The sequence below is a fragment of the Spermophilus citellus genome (assembly GCF_964194105.1).
Source record: "Spermophilus citellus genome assembly, chromosome: X".
Lineage (NCBI taxonomy): Eukaryota > Metazoa > Chordata > Mammalia > Rodentia > Sciuridae > Spermophilus > Spermophilus citellus.
The window spans coordinates 45,956,021-45,971,973 of NC_138190.1; the positions used below are offsets into that span (position 1 = coordinate 45,956,021).

The following is a 15,953-nucleotide window of genomic DNA, read 5'->3' on the forward strand; positions in this document are numbered from 1 at the left end:
TATCTGTGTACCCTTATATGTCAGCTAAGAGGCCCTAGAAGCAATGATAGCTCAAGAACCCTAATGCCATTCTCCTATGAAAGGAATTAGGGTTCCTTATGGAAAAGACTGCTTCTAGGATTAGGGTAAGAAATATATAAGATGCTTTATTACAGAGGTATACTCCTAGCCCTATGAAATTTAATGTAAGATCTGGGTCTGGTGGTGCTTGCCTGTCCTCCAAGTAACTAGGGAGGCTGAGGCAGGAAGATCACAAGTCCCAGGAAACCCTCAGAAACTCAGTGAGACCTTCAGCAATTTAGTGAAAACTTGTCTTGAAATAAAATAAAAAATATTAAGGGCTAGGATGTAGTTCATTGGTAAAGTGCCCCTGGGTTCAATCCCAGAACCAAAGAAAAAAATGTTTTAAAAAATAAAAATTTAATAAAAGCAAAAACTCTATTCTTGTCCAGTGACTTCGGAGGCGCAGACACAAAGATTGCCAAGTTCAAGACTAGCCTCAGCCACTGAGTGAGGCCCTAAGGAACTTAATGAGATGCCGTCTCAAAAAAAGGGAGGGAGGCTGGGGATATAGCTCAGTTGGTAGAGTGCTTGCCTTGTATGCACAAGACCCTGAGTTCTAATCCCTGGCACCAAAAAACAAACAAACAAACAAATAAATAAATAAAAACAAAGAAAGAAATTTTAAAAAAAGAAAAAAAAAAAGGCTGGGGATCTAGCTCAATGGAAGTGCACCAATGGGTTCAATCCCCAATACTCACACCTCCAAGCTAAAAACTATATCCTTATAAAAAAAATCAGTAAAACTGATAAACCTCTATCAAAATCGACATAGAAAAACAATAGAGGAAGAAGATACAAATTATAAATACCAGGAATGAAAAGATAATGTTAATGCAGATTTGTCAGATTCTAAACAGATAATGAACACTCCTAAATGCAAAAATCTCAACACAGATGAAATGGAACAAGTCCTCCCAAAGCACAAATTACCAAAACTCAACACAATGAAATATAACTTCAAGAATCCTATAAACTACTATAAAAAAATTCAAATTTGCCCAGTGGCTCAGGTGAGAGAATGGGAAGTTTGAAGCCAGCCTCAGCAACTTAGCAAGTGCCTGTCTCAAAATTTAAAAAAATATAAAAAAGGACTAAGTATGTGGTTGATCACCCTGGGTTCAATCCCTGGTACCCCCCCCCCCAAACACACAAAAAATTTAGTTATATTTAAAACCTCCCAAAAAGAAATTCTTCCATATATTTAAAGAAGAAATAATAACAATTCAACCACACTGTTTTTCAAAGTATAAATGAAGGGAAGAGATCTATTTCTACAAGTGCAAAATAAGGGCCTAGGTGAGCTTATTTGTCTTCTAAAATAATCAAAATATGGGCAAAAACAACCCAAATCAATCGTAACAGATCTTTGATAATTATCCAAAGACATAGTATAAAATGAAAATTGTCTATATAAAACAAGCTACTGGTGCCTGTGATATTTTAATTTGGGGCAATTCCCCCTTTATCCCCAGTAGAGTGTTATTGTAGCCAAAAGCCAATAACAATAAAGACAATGGATAGATCAGACCTCTTTTTGAGCTCCCTTCAAAGAAACACACCCCAGAGAACAACAATATTTTGCAGCAACTTGGAAAATCTCTATATTCAGAATGTGGAGGATATTTGATTTCATTCAAAGCTCAGCTCAGCTAGCAGTGGAGTAACATAATGGGGTGGAGAATAGGGGGATATCTGCAAAGCATTACTGAAAGAAAATGGATGCTGGGAATAATACAACTGCCTAAAGCTGTGATTTCAGCTGGCACAAACAATAACCTAGTCTAGCTTGTTGTGGTAGTAAGTGCCTTTAAATGACAAGGAACAGATAGGGATGCCCACACCTACCACATCTACTCAACACAGTCCTTAAAACTCTATCCTGAGCAATTAGGTAAAAGAATGAAAAAAAAGGGGATACAAACAGAAACAGAATAGCTCAAACTATTGCCAATGGCATGATTCAGTACTTAGAAGATGCAAAAAACTCCACCAGAAAATTTCTAAGAATCATAAATGAATTAAGCAAAATCGTAGGATAGAAAATTAACACCCAAGATTCAACTGTATGCCTAGATGAATAAGCTGAAAGAGAAATTAGGAAAATCATCACATTCACAGTAGCATCAAAAAAATAAAATACTTGAGAATCAAACTAAAAAAACTACAGAACACTAAAGAAAGAAATTGAGGATGACCTTAAGAGATAGGAAGACCTCCAATGTTCTTGGATAAGAAGAATTAATATTGTCAAAATGGCCATACTACCAAAACCAGTACAAAGATTCTATGTAATTCCTATCAAAATTCCAATGACGTTCTTCATAGAAAAAAATAGCAGTCATGAAATTCATTTGGAAAAATAAGAGGCCCAGAATAGTCAAAGCAATCCTTAGCAAGAAAATAGAAGATGGAGGCATCACAATACTGGACCTTAAATTATACTCAGGGCTATAATAACAAAAAACAGCATGGTATTGGCACCAAAATAGGCAAGAAGAGCAATGAAACAGAATAGAACACACAGAGTCAAACCCACAAAAATGATGTTACCTCACACTAGACAAAGATTCCAAAATCATACACTGGAGAAAGATGGCCTCTTCAACAAATGGTGCTCAAAAAACTTGAAATCCATATGCAGTATAATGAAATTTAACTCTTATCTCTCACCCTGCAAAAAAACTCAACTCAAAGTAGATCAAAGAACTAGAAATTAGATCAGAAACCCCATACCTACTAGAATAAAATATAGGCACAACAATCCAACATATGGGCTCAGGAACCAACTTCTTCAACAGGACTCCTAAAGCACAAGAAGTAAAATCAAATATCAATAAGTGGGATGGTATCAAACTAAAAAGCTTCATCATAACAAAGGAAACTATCAAGAGCATGAAAAAATGCTCAACATCGCTAGCAGCCAGAGATATGCAAATCAAAACCACCCTAAGATACCATCTCACTCCAGTAAGATTGGCAGCCATTAGGAAGTCAAACAACAACAAGTGCTGGCGAGGATGTGGGGAAAAGGGTACACTTGTTCATTGTTGGTGGGACTGCAAATTGGTGCAACCAATTTGGAAAGCAGTATGGAGATTTCTTGGAAAGCTGGGAATGGAACCACCATTTGACCCAGCTATTCCCCTTCTCGGTCTATTCCCTAAAGACCTAAAAAGAGCATGCTACAGGGACACTGCTACATCGATGTTCATAGCAGCACAATTCACAATAGCAAGACTGTGGAACCAACCTAGATGCCCTTCAATAGATGAATGGATAAAAAAAATATGGCATTTATACACAATGGAGTATTACTCTGCATTAAAAAATGACAAAATCATAGAATTTGGAGGGAAATGGATGGCATTAGAGCAGATTATGCTAAGTGAAGCCAGCCAATCCCTAAAAAACAAATGCCAAATGTCTTCTTTGATATAAGGAGAGTAACTAAGAACAGAGTAGGGACGAAGAGCATGAGAAGAAGATTAACATTAAACAGGGATGAGAGGTGGGAGGGAAAGCGAGAGAGAAGGGAAATTGCATGGAAATGGAAGGAGACCCTCAGGGTTATACAAAATTACATACAAGAGGAAGTGAGGGGAAAAGGAAAAATAATACAAGGGGGAGAAATGAATTACAGTAGAGGGGGTAGAGAGAGAAGAGGGGAGGGGAGGGGAGAGGAGGGGGGATAGTAGAGGATAGGAAAGGCAGCAGAATACAACAGACACTAGTATGGCAATATGTAAATCAATGGAAGTGTAACTGATGTGATTCTGCAATCTGTATACGGGGTAAAAATGGGAGTTCATAACCCAGTTGAATCAAAGTGTGAAATATGATATGTCAAGAACTATGTAATGTTTTGAACAACCAACAATAAAAAAAAAGAGCATGAAGAGAGAGCCTACAGAATGGGAGAATATCTTTGCCATGAGCACCTCTGGTAGGGTACTAATTTCCAGGATATATAAAGAACTCAAAAAACAACACCAGAAAACAAATAAATCAATAAGTGGGCAAAGGAACTGAACAGACACTTCTCAAATGAAGAAATACAAATGGTCAGCAAATATATAAAAAAAAATATTCAACATCTCTAGCAATTAGAGAAGTGAAAATTAATACTACACTGAGATTTCATCTCACCCCAGTGAGAATGGCAATTATTAAGAATACATAATAATAAATATTGACAAGGATGCAGGTTTGAAAAGTGTACACTCATATATTGCTGGTGTGGCTGAAAATTGGTGCAACCACTCTGGAAAGCAATATGGAGATTCCTCAAAAAACTAAGAATGGAACCACCATTTTACCTAGCTTTCCCACTCCTCAGTACATATCCAAAAGACTTAAACTCAGCATACTACAGTGATGTAGCCACATCAATATTTATAGCACCTCAATTCATAATAGCTAAGCTATGGAACCAACCAAGGCACCCTTCAACAAATGAATGGATAAAGAAAATGTGTTATATATACACAATGGAGTACTACTCAGCCATAAAGAAGAATGACTTTATGATATTTGCCAGTAAATAGGTGGATCTGAGACTAAGTCAAATAAGCCAGTTCCTAAAAGCCAAAGGTCAGATATTTTCATTGATATATGGAATCTAACCCACACTAAGGGGAGAGGGAGAAAGAACAGAAAATTCAGTAGATTAGACAAAGCGGGATGAAGGGAAGGGGAGGGGGACAGGAAGAGGTAAGAGGAGTTAATTTGTCATAATTTTCCTATGTAAATATATGAATATACCACAGTGAATCCCACCATTGTATACATCCACAAGAATGGGGTCCTAATTAGAATAAGATATATTCTATGCTTGTATAATTATACCAAAATGGATTCTACTATCATGAATAACTAAAAAGAACCAATTAAAAGAAAAAACAACATCCATAATCTTTTAAACCTGGATGACAGGTATTAGTCTACACATTGAAGAAGCTCAATGAATTACAACTAGATTAAGCTCCATCACATCTGTACATTGACATTCAAAATTAAATTGATGAAAGTCAAAGATATAAAGAAAATCTTCAAAGACAAAAATAGATTTATCATATATAAGCAATCCCCATTAAAATGAAGAGCTGACTTATCAGAATTCATGCTGTCCAGAAGACAATGGGATAGCATTACCAAAATGCTGAAAGTGAAAACCTCTCAAACAAGAAGCCTGCCATACCCTCTTTCAAAAATGAAGGAGACCCACAAAACACTATACTATATGTTTCTTTAAGGAGATGACCTTTTCATAGTGACAGACACCATGAACTACATGTAGATGGAGATTCTTGTTTTGTAGAAATGAATACTAGTTTTCTGCAGGCAAATTTTAATCTATTGAAAAAGATATATGAATGTCTTAGGGGAAATCTGTGCAACAGAGTTAAGGATACCAAAGAGTGTACCATATTTTTGGAGCCAACTGTTCAGTTTTAAGAATTGATAAAAGGTGGATAAAATCCTATCTATGCATCAAGACAGGATGGGTAATACAAACACTACAAATGAAATTTGGAAATAACCAGTTACAATGACAAAACTATCATGCCTCCATATTTACTTTGCTTATATTTCTGTATTTCGAGAAACTAATGGTGTAACAACTGAAACCTAAACAAACCCTCTAGCTTCATTTGTTTTTAGTTCACTTTAAAAATCACTGATTTGTAGTTTACACAGTTGTCCAATGTAGATTAGTCCCCCACTACCTTTGCTGTAGATGATACTTCTGGTGAATGGGTTATGGTAACAGCAGACTAGGTTACTTTTCAGAGACATGAAGGTTGCTTTGTTGAAAGCATTGACTCTTTAAAAATGTTTTTTATTAGTTCTTTTTAGTTATACATGACAGTAGAATGTATTTTAACATATATACATGGAATATAACTTCCCATTCTTGTGGTTGTACATGATATGGAGTGACACTGATTGTTTATTCATACAGGAACATAGGAAAGTTATGTCTGACTCATTCTACTGTCTTTCCTATTCCAATCCCTCCTTCCTTCCCTCCCCTCATTCCCATTTGTCTTATCCAAAGTACTCTTTTAGTATCTTAGCATCTGCATATCAGAGAGAACATTCAGCCTTTGGTTCTTTGGGACTGGCTTACTTCACTTGGCATGATATTCTCCAGTTCCATCATTTACCAGCAAATGTCATAATTTCATTCTTTGTTATGGCTGAGTAGTATTCCATTGTGTACATATACCACATTTTCTTTATACATTCATCTGTTGATAGGCACCTAGGTTGGTTCCATAGCTTAGCTATTGTGTATTGAGGTACTATAAATATTGATGTGGCTACGTCAATATAGTATGCTGATTTTAAGTGCTTTGGGTATATACCAAGGAGTGTTACAGCTGGGTTAAATGGTGGTTCCATTCCAAGTTTTCTGAGTAATCTCCATACTGCTTTCCAGAGTGGTTTCACCAATTTGCAGTTCCACCAGCAATATATGAGTGTACCTTTTTCAAACCCACATCCTTGCCAACATTTATTGTTATGTATTCTTGATAATGCCATTCTCACTGGGGTGAGATGAAATCTCAGTGTAGTTTCCTTTTTAAAATTTTTTTGTAGTTGTACAGATGGTCACAATGTCTTGATCTTAAAACTTATGCTGAGATAAGATCCCCTGCCCAGGGACTAGCCTATCAATTTCTCACTGCATTGGCATTCCAAATAAATCATCTTCTTTACCCCAACAACTTGTCCTGGATTCACTGAGCCCCCTTTAGAGCAATGAGTAAATTGACTTGTGTTCAGTAATAACGTGAAATACTAAAAACAAAAATTTTGTTGTGAAAAAAAAATGTGAAAAGGGGAAGATGGATAATTCTTGGAAACATGCTGAATGAACTGTATATTTTCTGTGCTCATTCTGATAACTAGTTTTTCTCGATGACTGGCATACAAATTAGATACAAAAATCTTGGCTGGGTTTGTGGCTCAGTGCTTGTCTCACATGTGTGAGACATTGGGTTCAATTCTCGACACCACATAAAAATAAGTAAAATAAGGGCTGAGGTTGTGGTTCAGTGGTAGAGTGCTTGTCACATAAAAATAAATAAACAAATAAAAGTATTGTCCATCCACAACTATAAATAAATAAATGAACAAATAAATAAATAAAGGTATTGTGTCCATCTACAATAAACATATTTAAAACATCCAAATTTCAACTGAATTTATTGTTTTTGGAATAGGCCTTTCCTCTGAATATTCCATTATTTTGATTTCTATTTTTAATAAGAATGCAGTAGAGGAAGGGTATGGTAGTGTATGTCATAATCCCAGCTACTTGGGAGGCTGAGGCAACTTCGGCAATTTTGTGAAAGCATGTTTCAAAATCAAAATTAAAAGGGCTAAGCTTATATCTCAATGGTAGTGTGCACATGGGTTCAATTCTTAGTACTACTAAAATAAATTAATTAATTAATAAAAATTTAAAAGCGGGGGCTGGGAATGTAACTCAGTTGTTGAGCATTGGCCTACCTTGCACAAGGCCCTGAATTCCAGCCCATGTACGGGCAAAAAAGAATGGAATGGAGTCTATATTATTTTACATTATTTTCTAGAATTCTGAAAACTAAGTCCAAATAGTTTGATGTCTTTTACAAAAGTGATTTTGCTTTTTTGTATTTTCAAGTGTCTTAGAGCATAAAACAAAAGTTTATCAACCAACAATTATTAAGAAAAATGTTTTATTTCATTCAATTTTGTACTTTTGGTTTGCTTTTCTATCACTTCCATGGCAGAAAGTGATATATCTTTTCATTTAGAAGAGTTTCAAATAGCTAGCTATTTTAGCATTCTATTTACATCATTAAAGAATTTCACACTGTCTAGAAGAAGAGGTGTGAAGAGTAACATATTTCTGTGAGCTAGAAGCTGTAATGTGGTCATAGAGCTTGAATTTAAAATAATCACCAAAATTTTATTCTAATTCCCTAGCCACCAAACAAAACACAAACACATTTTTTCTATATCTTATGTTTTGTGGAAAGAAAAATTATTACAAGTTGTGTTTATACTAGGCCCTTTGTACAGCCTTCATTGAAAAAGATAGTTTTCTATCTCATTGTTTTCAAAATAAATTCCACAAATTAAAAAAAAAATGAATAAAAATGAAAGCATATATCATGAAAAAACATTGAAATTTATTGCAGCTAACCTAACTTACAATACTGAAGGATGTTCTTTAGTATGAAATAAAAGTCCACATTAAGAAACAAAGTACACTGTTGAAAGGAAATATATAGGTAAATATAAAATTCAGCATAAATTTATTTTGTGTTTATGACTTTTTTCTTCTCCCATCTGATTTCAATGATGACTGCACATGCAATAATTATAAAAATGTTGATAGGCTTATAAAATGTATAAATAGATAACGTGTATAACAATAAACGTATAGAGAAGTTGGGAGGGAACATACTTGCAGAGAAAAGTTTTGTAATCCATTAAAATTGTTGGTTTGAATCAGAACTAGATTGCTTTAAATTAAGAACCTAATTATAATCCCATATCAAAAGAAAATTGGTAAAAAAATAAAATGAACAAAGGAATTTTAAAGTTAAACTACAAAATATCTGCTTAACACAAAAGGAGGCAACAAGTAAGGAAGAAGGTAACAAAAAAAGCTTAGCACATGCAAAACAAACAGTAAAATAGCAGGTATAAATCCTATCTTATTTATAATTACATTACATGGAAATGGTTTCAATACCCAAATCAAAAGACAGATTGTCACAGACTTGATTAAAAAAACAGGATAGGATAACCATAATAAACACTATTTGGATTAAAAAAACATAAATACATAAAAGAATGGATAAAAAGATATAGCAGTAAAAAAGAAAAGCCTAGCACAAACCTTTAATTTCAGTGGCTTGGGAGGCTGAGGCAGGAGGATAATGAGTTCAAAGCCAGCCTCATGAACAGCATTGGTGAGGCCCTAAGCAACTCAGTGAGACCCTGTCTCTGAATAAAGTACAAAATAGGGTTGGGGATGTGGCTCAGTGGTTGAGATCCCTGAGTTCAATCCCTGATACTTCCAACCCCAAAGATATAGCAGTAAAAATAGAGAGCTGTATTTGCTATATTAATATCAGAAATATTTGCGAATATCAGGAAGACAACAGTTATAAATATATGGATATAACAACTAAATTTCAAAATATATGAAGCAAAAATGAACAGAACTGAAAGGAGAAATTTAATAATGGTTGGAGACAACAAAAACCCTCTTTCCCCTTGCCTCTCCTTTCATTTCCTCCCTTTTTAGACAGGGTCTTACTCTATAGCCCAGGGTGGCCTTAAACTCTTCCTGCCTCAGCCTCTTAAGTAGATGGCAAGGGCCACTACACCAAGCTTTATAATCTACTTCAGTGATCAACACAATAATAATCCAAAGCCATCTTAAAGCCAAAGTTTTGGTGAATCAGAAAACAGATTAAAAATAAGTCATGTGGGTGGGTTGGGGGTGTGACTCAGTAGTAGAGCACTTAACTAGCATGCATAGGTCCTGGGTTCAATCTCCAGCACTGCAAAAAGAAATGGAGGTGGGTGGAGGGAAAGGGAGAGAGGAAAACGAGAAGGAAAAGGAAGAGAGAGGAGGAGAGGGGAGGGTAGTGGTGGGAGAGGAGGCAAGGGAAAAAGCAAAAGCCTGGCCAACATATGGAGGGAGGGAGGGAGGGAAAGAGGAAGGGAGGGAGGAAGGAAGGAAAGAAGGAAGAAAGGAAGGAAAGAAGGAAGAAAGGAAGGAAGGAGAAATATAAAAAGTCAGAAAGAAAGTGATGAGAGAGAAAGAAAGAAATACAGACAGACAGAAGGAAAGCCAGCCAGCCAGCCATCTGGGGACAAAAAAGAATAAAATGAAGTAGAGCTATTAATGGAATAGCATCAGACTGAAGGTCATCATACATCTGCTATTAAATCCCCAAAGCTACTTTCAATCTAAGTCTACCTTTATGAGGACAATACAAAAACAGTTCCAGGGCTGGAAGTATAGATCAGTGGTAGAGTACTTGCCTAGCAAGCATGACGCTCTGGATTCAATCCCTAGAATCAAAGGAAAAAAGAAGTCTAGTTCCCACCCTTGAATTCTGTATTAGCTGTTTGTTGTTGCTATAACTAATTACCAAAAATTTAGTGGCTTAAAACAACATAAATTTATTATCTTAAAGTTCTATATATTAAAAGTCTAGCATGGGGGCTGCGGTTGTGGCTAAGAGGTAGAGCACTTGCCTAGTATGCATGAGGCACTAGGTTTGATCCTCAGCACCACATAAAAATAAAATAAAGATATTGTGTTCACCTATAACTAAAAAATAAATATTTAAAAAAAGTCTAACATGGGTCTCAGGTCATAAAATGTGGGTGATGGCAGGGCTGCACTCTTTTGGGAGGCAGCAGGAGAAATCTGTTTCCTAGATTTTCTAGCTTCTAAAAGCTGCCTGGTCTGGGCATGATGGTGCATGCCTGTAATCCCAGCAGCTTGGGAGGCTGAGGCAGTAGGATCATGAGTTCAAAGCCAGCTTCAGCAACTTAGCGAGGCACTAAGCAACTCAGTGAGACCCTGTCTGTAAATAAAATACAAAATAAGGCTGGGGATGTGGCTCACGGGCCAAGTGCCCCTGAGTTCAATACTAGGTACCAAACAAAAACAAAAACAAAAACAAAACCCCCCCCCCAAAAAAAAACTGCCTGTATTTCTTGGTTTGTGGCCTTCTTCCTTCGTCTTTAAAGACAGCAGTGTTACATCTCTCTAATACTGTTTCCCTTATCATATATTTTCTCTGGTCTCCTTTTCTGTCTCCCTTTTCCACTTTGTTATTGTTGTTCAGTGCTGGGAATGGAACCAAGGTCTCATGCATGCTAGGAAAGTACTCTCCCACTGAGCCACATCCCCAGCCCTCCCTCTTCCTTTTTTCTTACACTGGATGCACAATGATCTCCCTATCTTAAAGTCACCTGATTAACAACTTTCATTCCATCTTCGATCTTAATTTCCCTTTGTTATATAATCAAATCCAGTCATATGTTTTAGGTCTCTGAATATGGACATCTCTAAATGACCATTATTCTTCCCACTGCAAATTCTATTGAGATTTTGCACATGTCTATGTCTTTACAATATACTCTTCAAGCTCAACTTTGACTTGGTACATGTAACCAAAGAAGCCTGATCTGATTAGTACTTCTTTAATAGTTGACAGTGACCCTCTTTTTTCCAAACTGAATATATGTATTTTACTAATATTCTTATGAATAATAAAGATCTATTACTTCAGATAAAGTATGAGACTATTTTAAAGGTTATCTTTGTGATCAATGAACTCACCAAGAAACTCTAAATGCAAGACCAGTGTTTCTCATTGACTGATAACATTTCAAGGAAAATTCTGGAAAACAATATTGGGTTTCTAGCTGTTTGTTTTCCGAATGAAAACATAAAACAAACTCAGCAGTTCTCAATATCTGTCAATTATCCTCATCATTCCTACACAAAAGAACATTTAACATAAAAATAGAGTAAAGAATTTTGGAATAATTTGCACTTATTTAAATAATTTTATCTTAATAAAAAACAAACTAAAATTTCATTCCTTTCTATTTTTGCTTAACTTTTGACCAGGTTTTTTTAAACATTTACTTTCATGATTGATTTACCTGTTGCAACCAAGGAATTGTCTGCGTGTGTCAAGGATTGGGGGCGGCTGCGAAGTTTACTTTTGAAAGATCTTGGTCGACGTGGTGATGCAGGTGGCAAAGGAATCTCTGAAGATTGTGCTTTGCTATCTTTAATTGACCGAAGACGTTCATAGAGCTCCTGAAGCTCTTTATTCTGCTGGGTTTGAAGATTTACCACCTCCTGAATGTGTCTGAATGCAAACCATGCAGAAAGTAATTTAATGATTTTATACTAATAAAAGTAAAGGTTAACAAAATTTTAGATTAAGAATGGCAAAATATAGAGTATTTTCACTATTTTAGAATGGGAACTGCTTTCTGAAGCATAACCTTAAACTAATTAGTCCTAAAGAAAAAGATGAACAAATTGACAAGAACAAATGTCTAAAATTTCAATAGAGATAAAACAAAATTTAAATGTTAACAGTTTGATAACATCAACCGTTTCATTATTAAATGTTGAAAGTATAAATAGGAAGAAAATATTTATAATGTTAAAAGAAGAGTTAATATTCAGAATTTATAAATAGATCCTAAACATCAGTAAGAAAAAAAAAACAAATTGATAGAAAAACGGGCAAAGAATATGAAAAGGTGATTCCAATGAAGAGGAAATACAAATAACAATAAGTATGAGATTATGTTCAAACTTGCTATTAATCAAAGGCACAAAATATAACTGGGGGGAAAACATACATAGTTTGGGAGGCAGGGTCTTGCTATAAAGCCCAGAATGGCTTTGAAATTATAATCCTTCTGCCTCAGCCTCACAAAAGCCTGGGATTATAGGCACATGACACTGCACCCAGCTAATAAAATATTTTTAATTCATCTGAATATGAGTTTAAAAATTCATAATATCCAGTCTACAGTTGTTAAGATGTGGGTAAACAGATACTTTCAGATATTTTTTTGAGTACAAAATGGTATAGCTACATTGGAACACAGTTTTAACACTATCACTTTAAAATTTATAACATTTTAATTTAGCAATTACATTTTTTAGCTTATAATGACATTTATGCTAAATATGAAAATAGTTTATTAGCTGTGTTTTGTTTTTAAACAGGGAAGAAGCAGGTGTGACCTAAAGCCTTGTCCACAGGCCTGCCTGGCCAATGAGAGGTGATGTGTTTGCAGGCCTGATTTAGTGTCTTTCCACGTGGTGTCCCTGCACCCCACTCTTGTCTCGCCTGCCTCCATCCTCACTGCTCCTTAGGGCTTCCTGTGTGCCCCACACTCTCCTGTATCCTGCCTTCACAGAGCTCCTTCTCCTGGAACATTTTCCCTCTGCTTGAAGCCCATTCCAGGTACTGTCTGTGGTTTGGCCTCCAAGAGCTGGGAGTCATAGAAGTGCTCAGGGTTGTGCCATTCAGATGAACAGCAGCCGTGGACCGAGTTTGATTGAAGGGAAGCAATGGGTGATGAATATAGCCTGTGGGGGCATTTGCTAGATCCCTACCAATGCTACCTGGAATGAGGGCCACTTTCAGGGGTGCCACCTCACTACAATGAGGGCATTCTGGCCTGTAAGGACCAGTAGCTCTGCTGGCTTCCCAGTAAAAACTCCTCAGTGGCATCATGAAGCAGTGGTGGAGTAAATTTCAGGAGCTTCTGAGGGAGAGTCCAGAGCCCCGATGTCACCTGGAGCAGGTGAGGGACTGTGGAGTTGCTGACCTTCATGTGGGATGTACATGGCTCTGGCCTGTTCAGTTGCACCTTGGGGTCTTCACTGCTGTTTCCCCCAAATTCATGTTCTACAGAACCTCGGGATGCACCTTATTTGGAAATAGATGTGTGTAGCTGAGATGAGATCTACTGGGTTAGGGTGAGTGGGCCCTAAGCCAATGGCCAGTGTCCTCATAAGAAGGTGATGTGAGGACAGAGACCCATAGGAAAGGCCATGTGCTGATGGAGGGACAGTGGCCTGGCCTGGCTGCAAGCCAAGGGACACCAAGGACTGCCTACATATCTATCATAAAAATAATTGTATAGCTATGTAAAAAATACAAAATATATTTATTTCAGCATTGCCTATATAAGTAGAACTTAAGGCAGACTCAGTGATGCATATTGTTCATCACAGCACTTTGGGAGACTGAGGCAGGAAGATTCAAGTTCAAGGCCAGCCTTAGCAACTTAGTGAGACCCTGTCTCAAAAAAAAAATTAAAAAAGGACTAGAGATGTAGCCCAGTTTTTTAAATTATTAAAAAACAAAACAGACTTCAGATAACACTGAAATAGTGCAAAGGAGGGATTAAAAATTATATACCCATATATTATACCCATGTATCATAATAGGATACAACAACTTTTTAAAAACAATTAGATATGATGCAGATATGAATATCTACAGGCAACAATGTTAATTCAAAAATTGTGAAATAATGTGTATGTTATGATCCCACTTCTGTAAAAAACAAAACCTATATCTGTAAATCCACAGAAAAAGAACCAAAAGATATACTAAATAATTCACAGTAGTTGTCTTTGAAAAATGAGACTGTGGCATGAGAAATGGAAAACTGTTTTTTTTTAACTGTTGTTTGAAAATGTTTCCATTTATCACCGTTAATGCATAAAACCCATAACTATAGTTTATTTAAAATAATTTCAATCTAAAAACTAAGCTTACCATTGTGGGCCTAGAGGATAATATACCTTGGAGACAACATCCTGGGGTCTAAAATATTTGTGAACAAATGTAATGCCAAAAGCATATTGAAGAAAAAGTAGAAAATATATTATGTCTTAAGGTCCCTTCCAGGTCTTGGGTTCTATAAGGTTAGGAGAACCCATGTCTCATACTAAACTAATGTACTCATAAGGGGCTGAGGTGTAGATCAGTGGTAGAGTGCTTACCCAGTACATGTAAGCACCACATAAAAATAAATAAATTAAATAAAGGTATTATGTCCACCTACAATTAAAAAAAATACTTAAAAAATAAATAAAGTACTCATAAGCATTATAGTCAGCTAAAAAAACCCAACAGTTTAAGAATGGTTTAAAATAATCATAAAAACAGCATTGAAGGGCTGGGGATGTAGTTCAGTGGCAGAGTACTTGTCTGGCATTTGTTGGGCCTTGAGTTTGACCCCCAGCACCAAAAAACAAAACAAAAAACTCCCAGCAATATAGTACTGATATCACAAGTATTAAACCACTTTAAAAAGAACTATTTTATTATAAAAGTATAGGTGTACATGTACTGCATAATACTTATTGTATAGTAAAGTTGATATATACATAATGTGTAGTAAAGTCAAACCTATGTAAGTATATTTTGTGTGCGTGTGGTAATAGGGAGTAAATGTAAGGCTTCATACATACTAGGCAAGTACTCTACGACTGAGCTACATCCTTAGCCTTTTATTTTGAGATAGGGTTTCACTAAGTTGTTCATGCTGGTCTTATCATCCTGCTGCCTGAAACTACCAAGTCACCAGCATTATAGGTATGCACCACTGAGCCTGGCTCTGTATATCTCTGTATATATAGTTTAAAAATAGAACAACAATCTTCCATTGATGAATGTTTAAAACATTCTCAAATTCCTTCTAGGCTCCAGTCAAAAACAAAACACAACACAACCACAGAAATTAGTTGAACAGAAAATGGAATTTGAGGTTTGGGGTTTTTTTTTTTTTCTTTTGGGCAAGGGCTTAAAAACTGGGAAAATTCCAAGGATTTTAACCAGCTTTAGTTCTTAAAGCACTAAAACATAGTACTCAATTGAACCATTAATCAAATATGTAAGAATCTGGCTAAAATCTAAGTTTTTTCCATACCTTTATTTTTCTCTCCACTCTGATTCTCCCTGCTTTCAAGTTTTATGTCCCATAACAGAACAGAAATTTACTAAAGCAAAAGATACACTGAAAATTGCTTGTTAACGGGGTATGCTAGTGCAGGCCTATAATCCTAGCAACTCAGGAAGCTGAGGCAGGAGGATCCCAAATTTGAGGCTAACCTGGGCAACTTATCAAGACCCTGTCTCAAAATAAAAAATAAAAGTACTGGGGATAGAGCTCAATGATACAGAGCTATGGGTTCAATCCCCAGTACTGCCCATCCCCCAAATTGTTTTCAATTTTTCAAAGTAATGGCATCAAGCCATCAATAAGAGGCAAGTAATTAATTTGAGAATGTATATATAGTGGGTTACTAT

General features: G+C 36.0%; 1 protein-coding gene across 4 annotated transcripts in view; it reads right to left on the bottom strand.

Moving 5' to 3' along the window:
- The window catches only part of WNK3 (WNK lysine deficient protein kinase 3), a 146,486-nt gene that overhangs the window by 18,781 nt on the left and 111,752 nt on the right, over positions 1 to 15,953 (bottom strand). For all 4 annotated transcript variants that reach the window (XM_081278270.1, XM_081278268.1, XM_081278269.1 and 1 more), the window contains exon 20: positions 11,761 to 11,972. In XM_081278270.1, the coding sequence (XP_081134396.1) occupies positions 11,761 to 11,972 (212 nt within the window). The remainder of the gene's footprint in view (positions 1 to 11,760; positions 11,973 to 15,953) is intronic.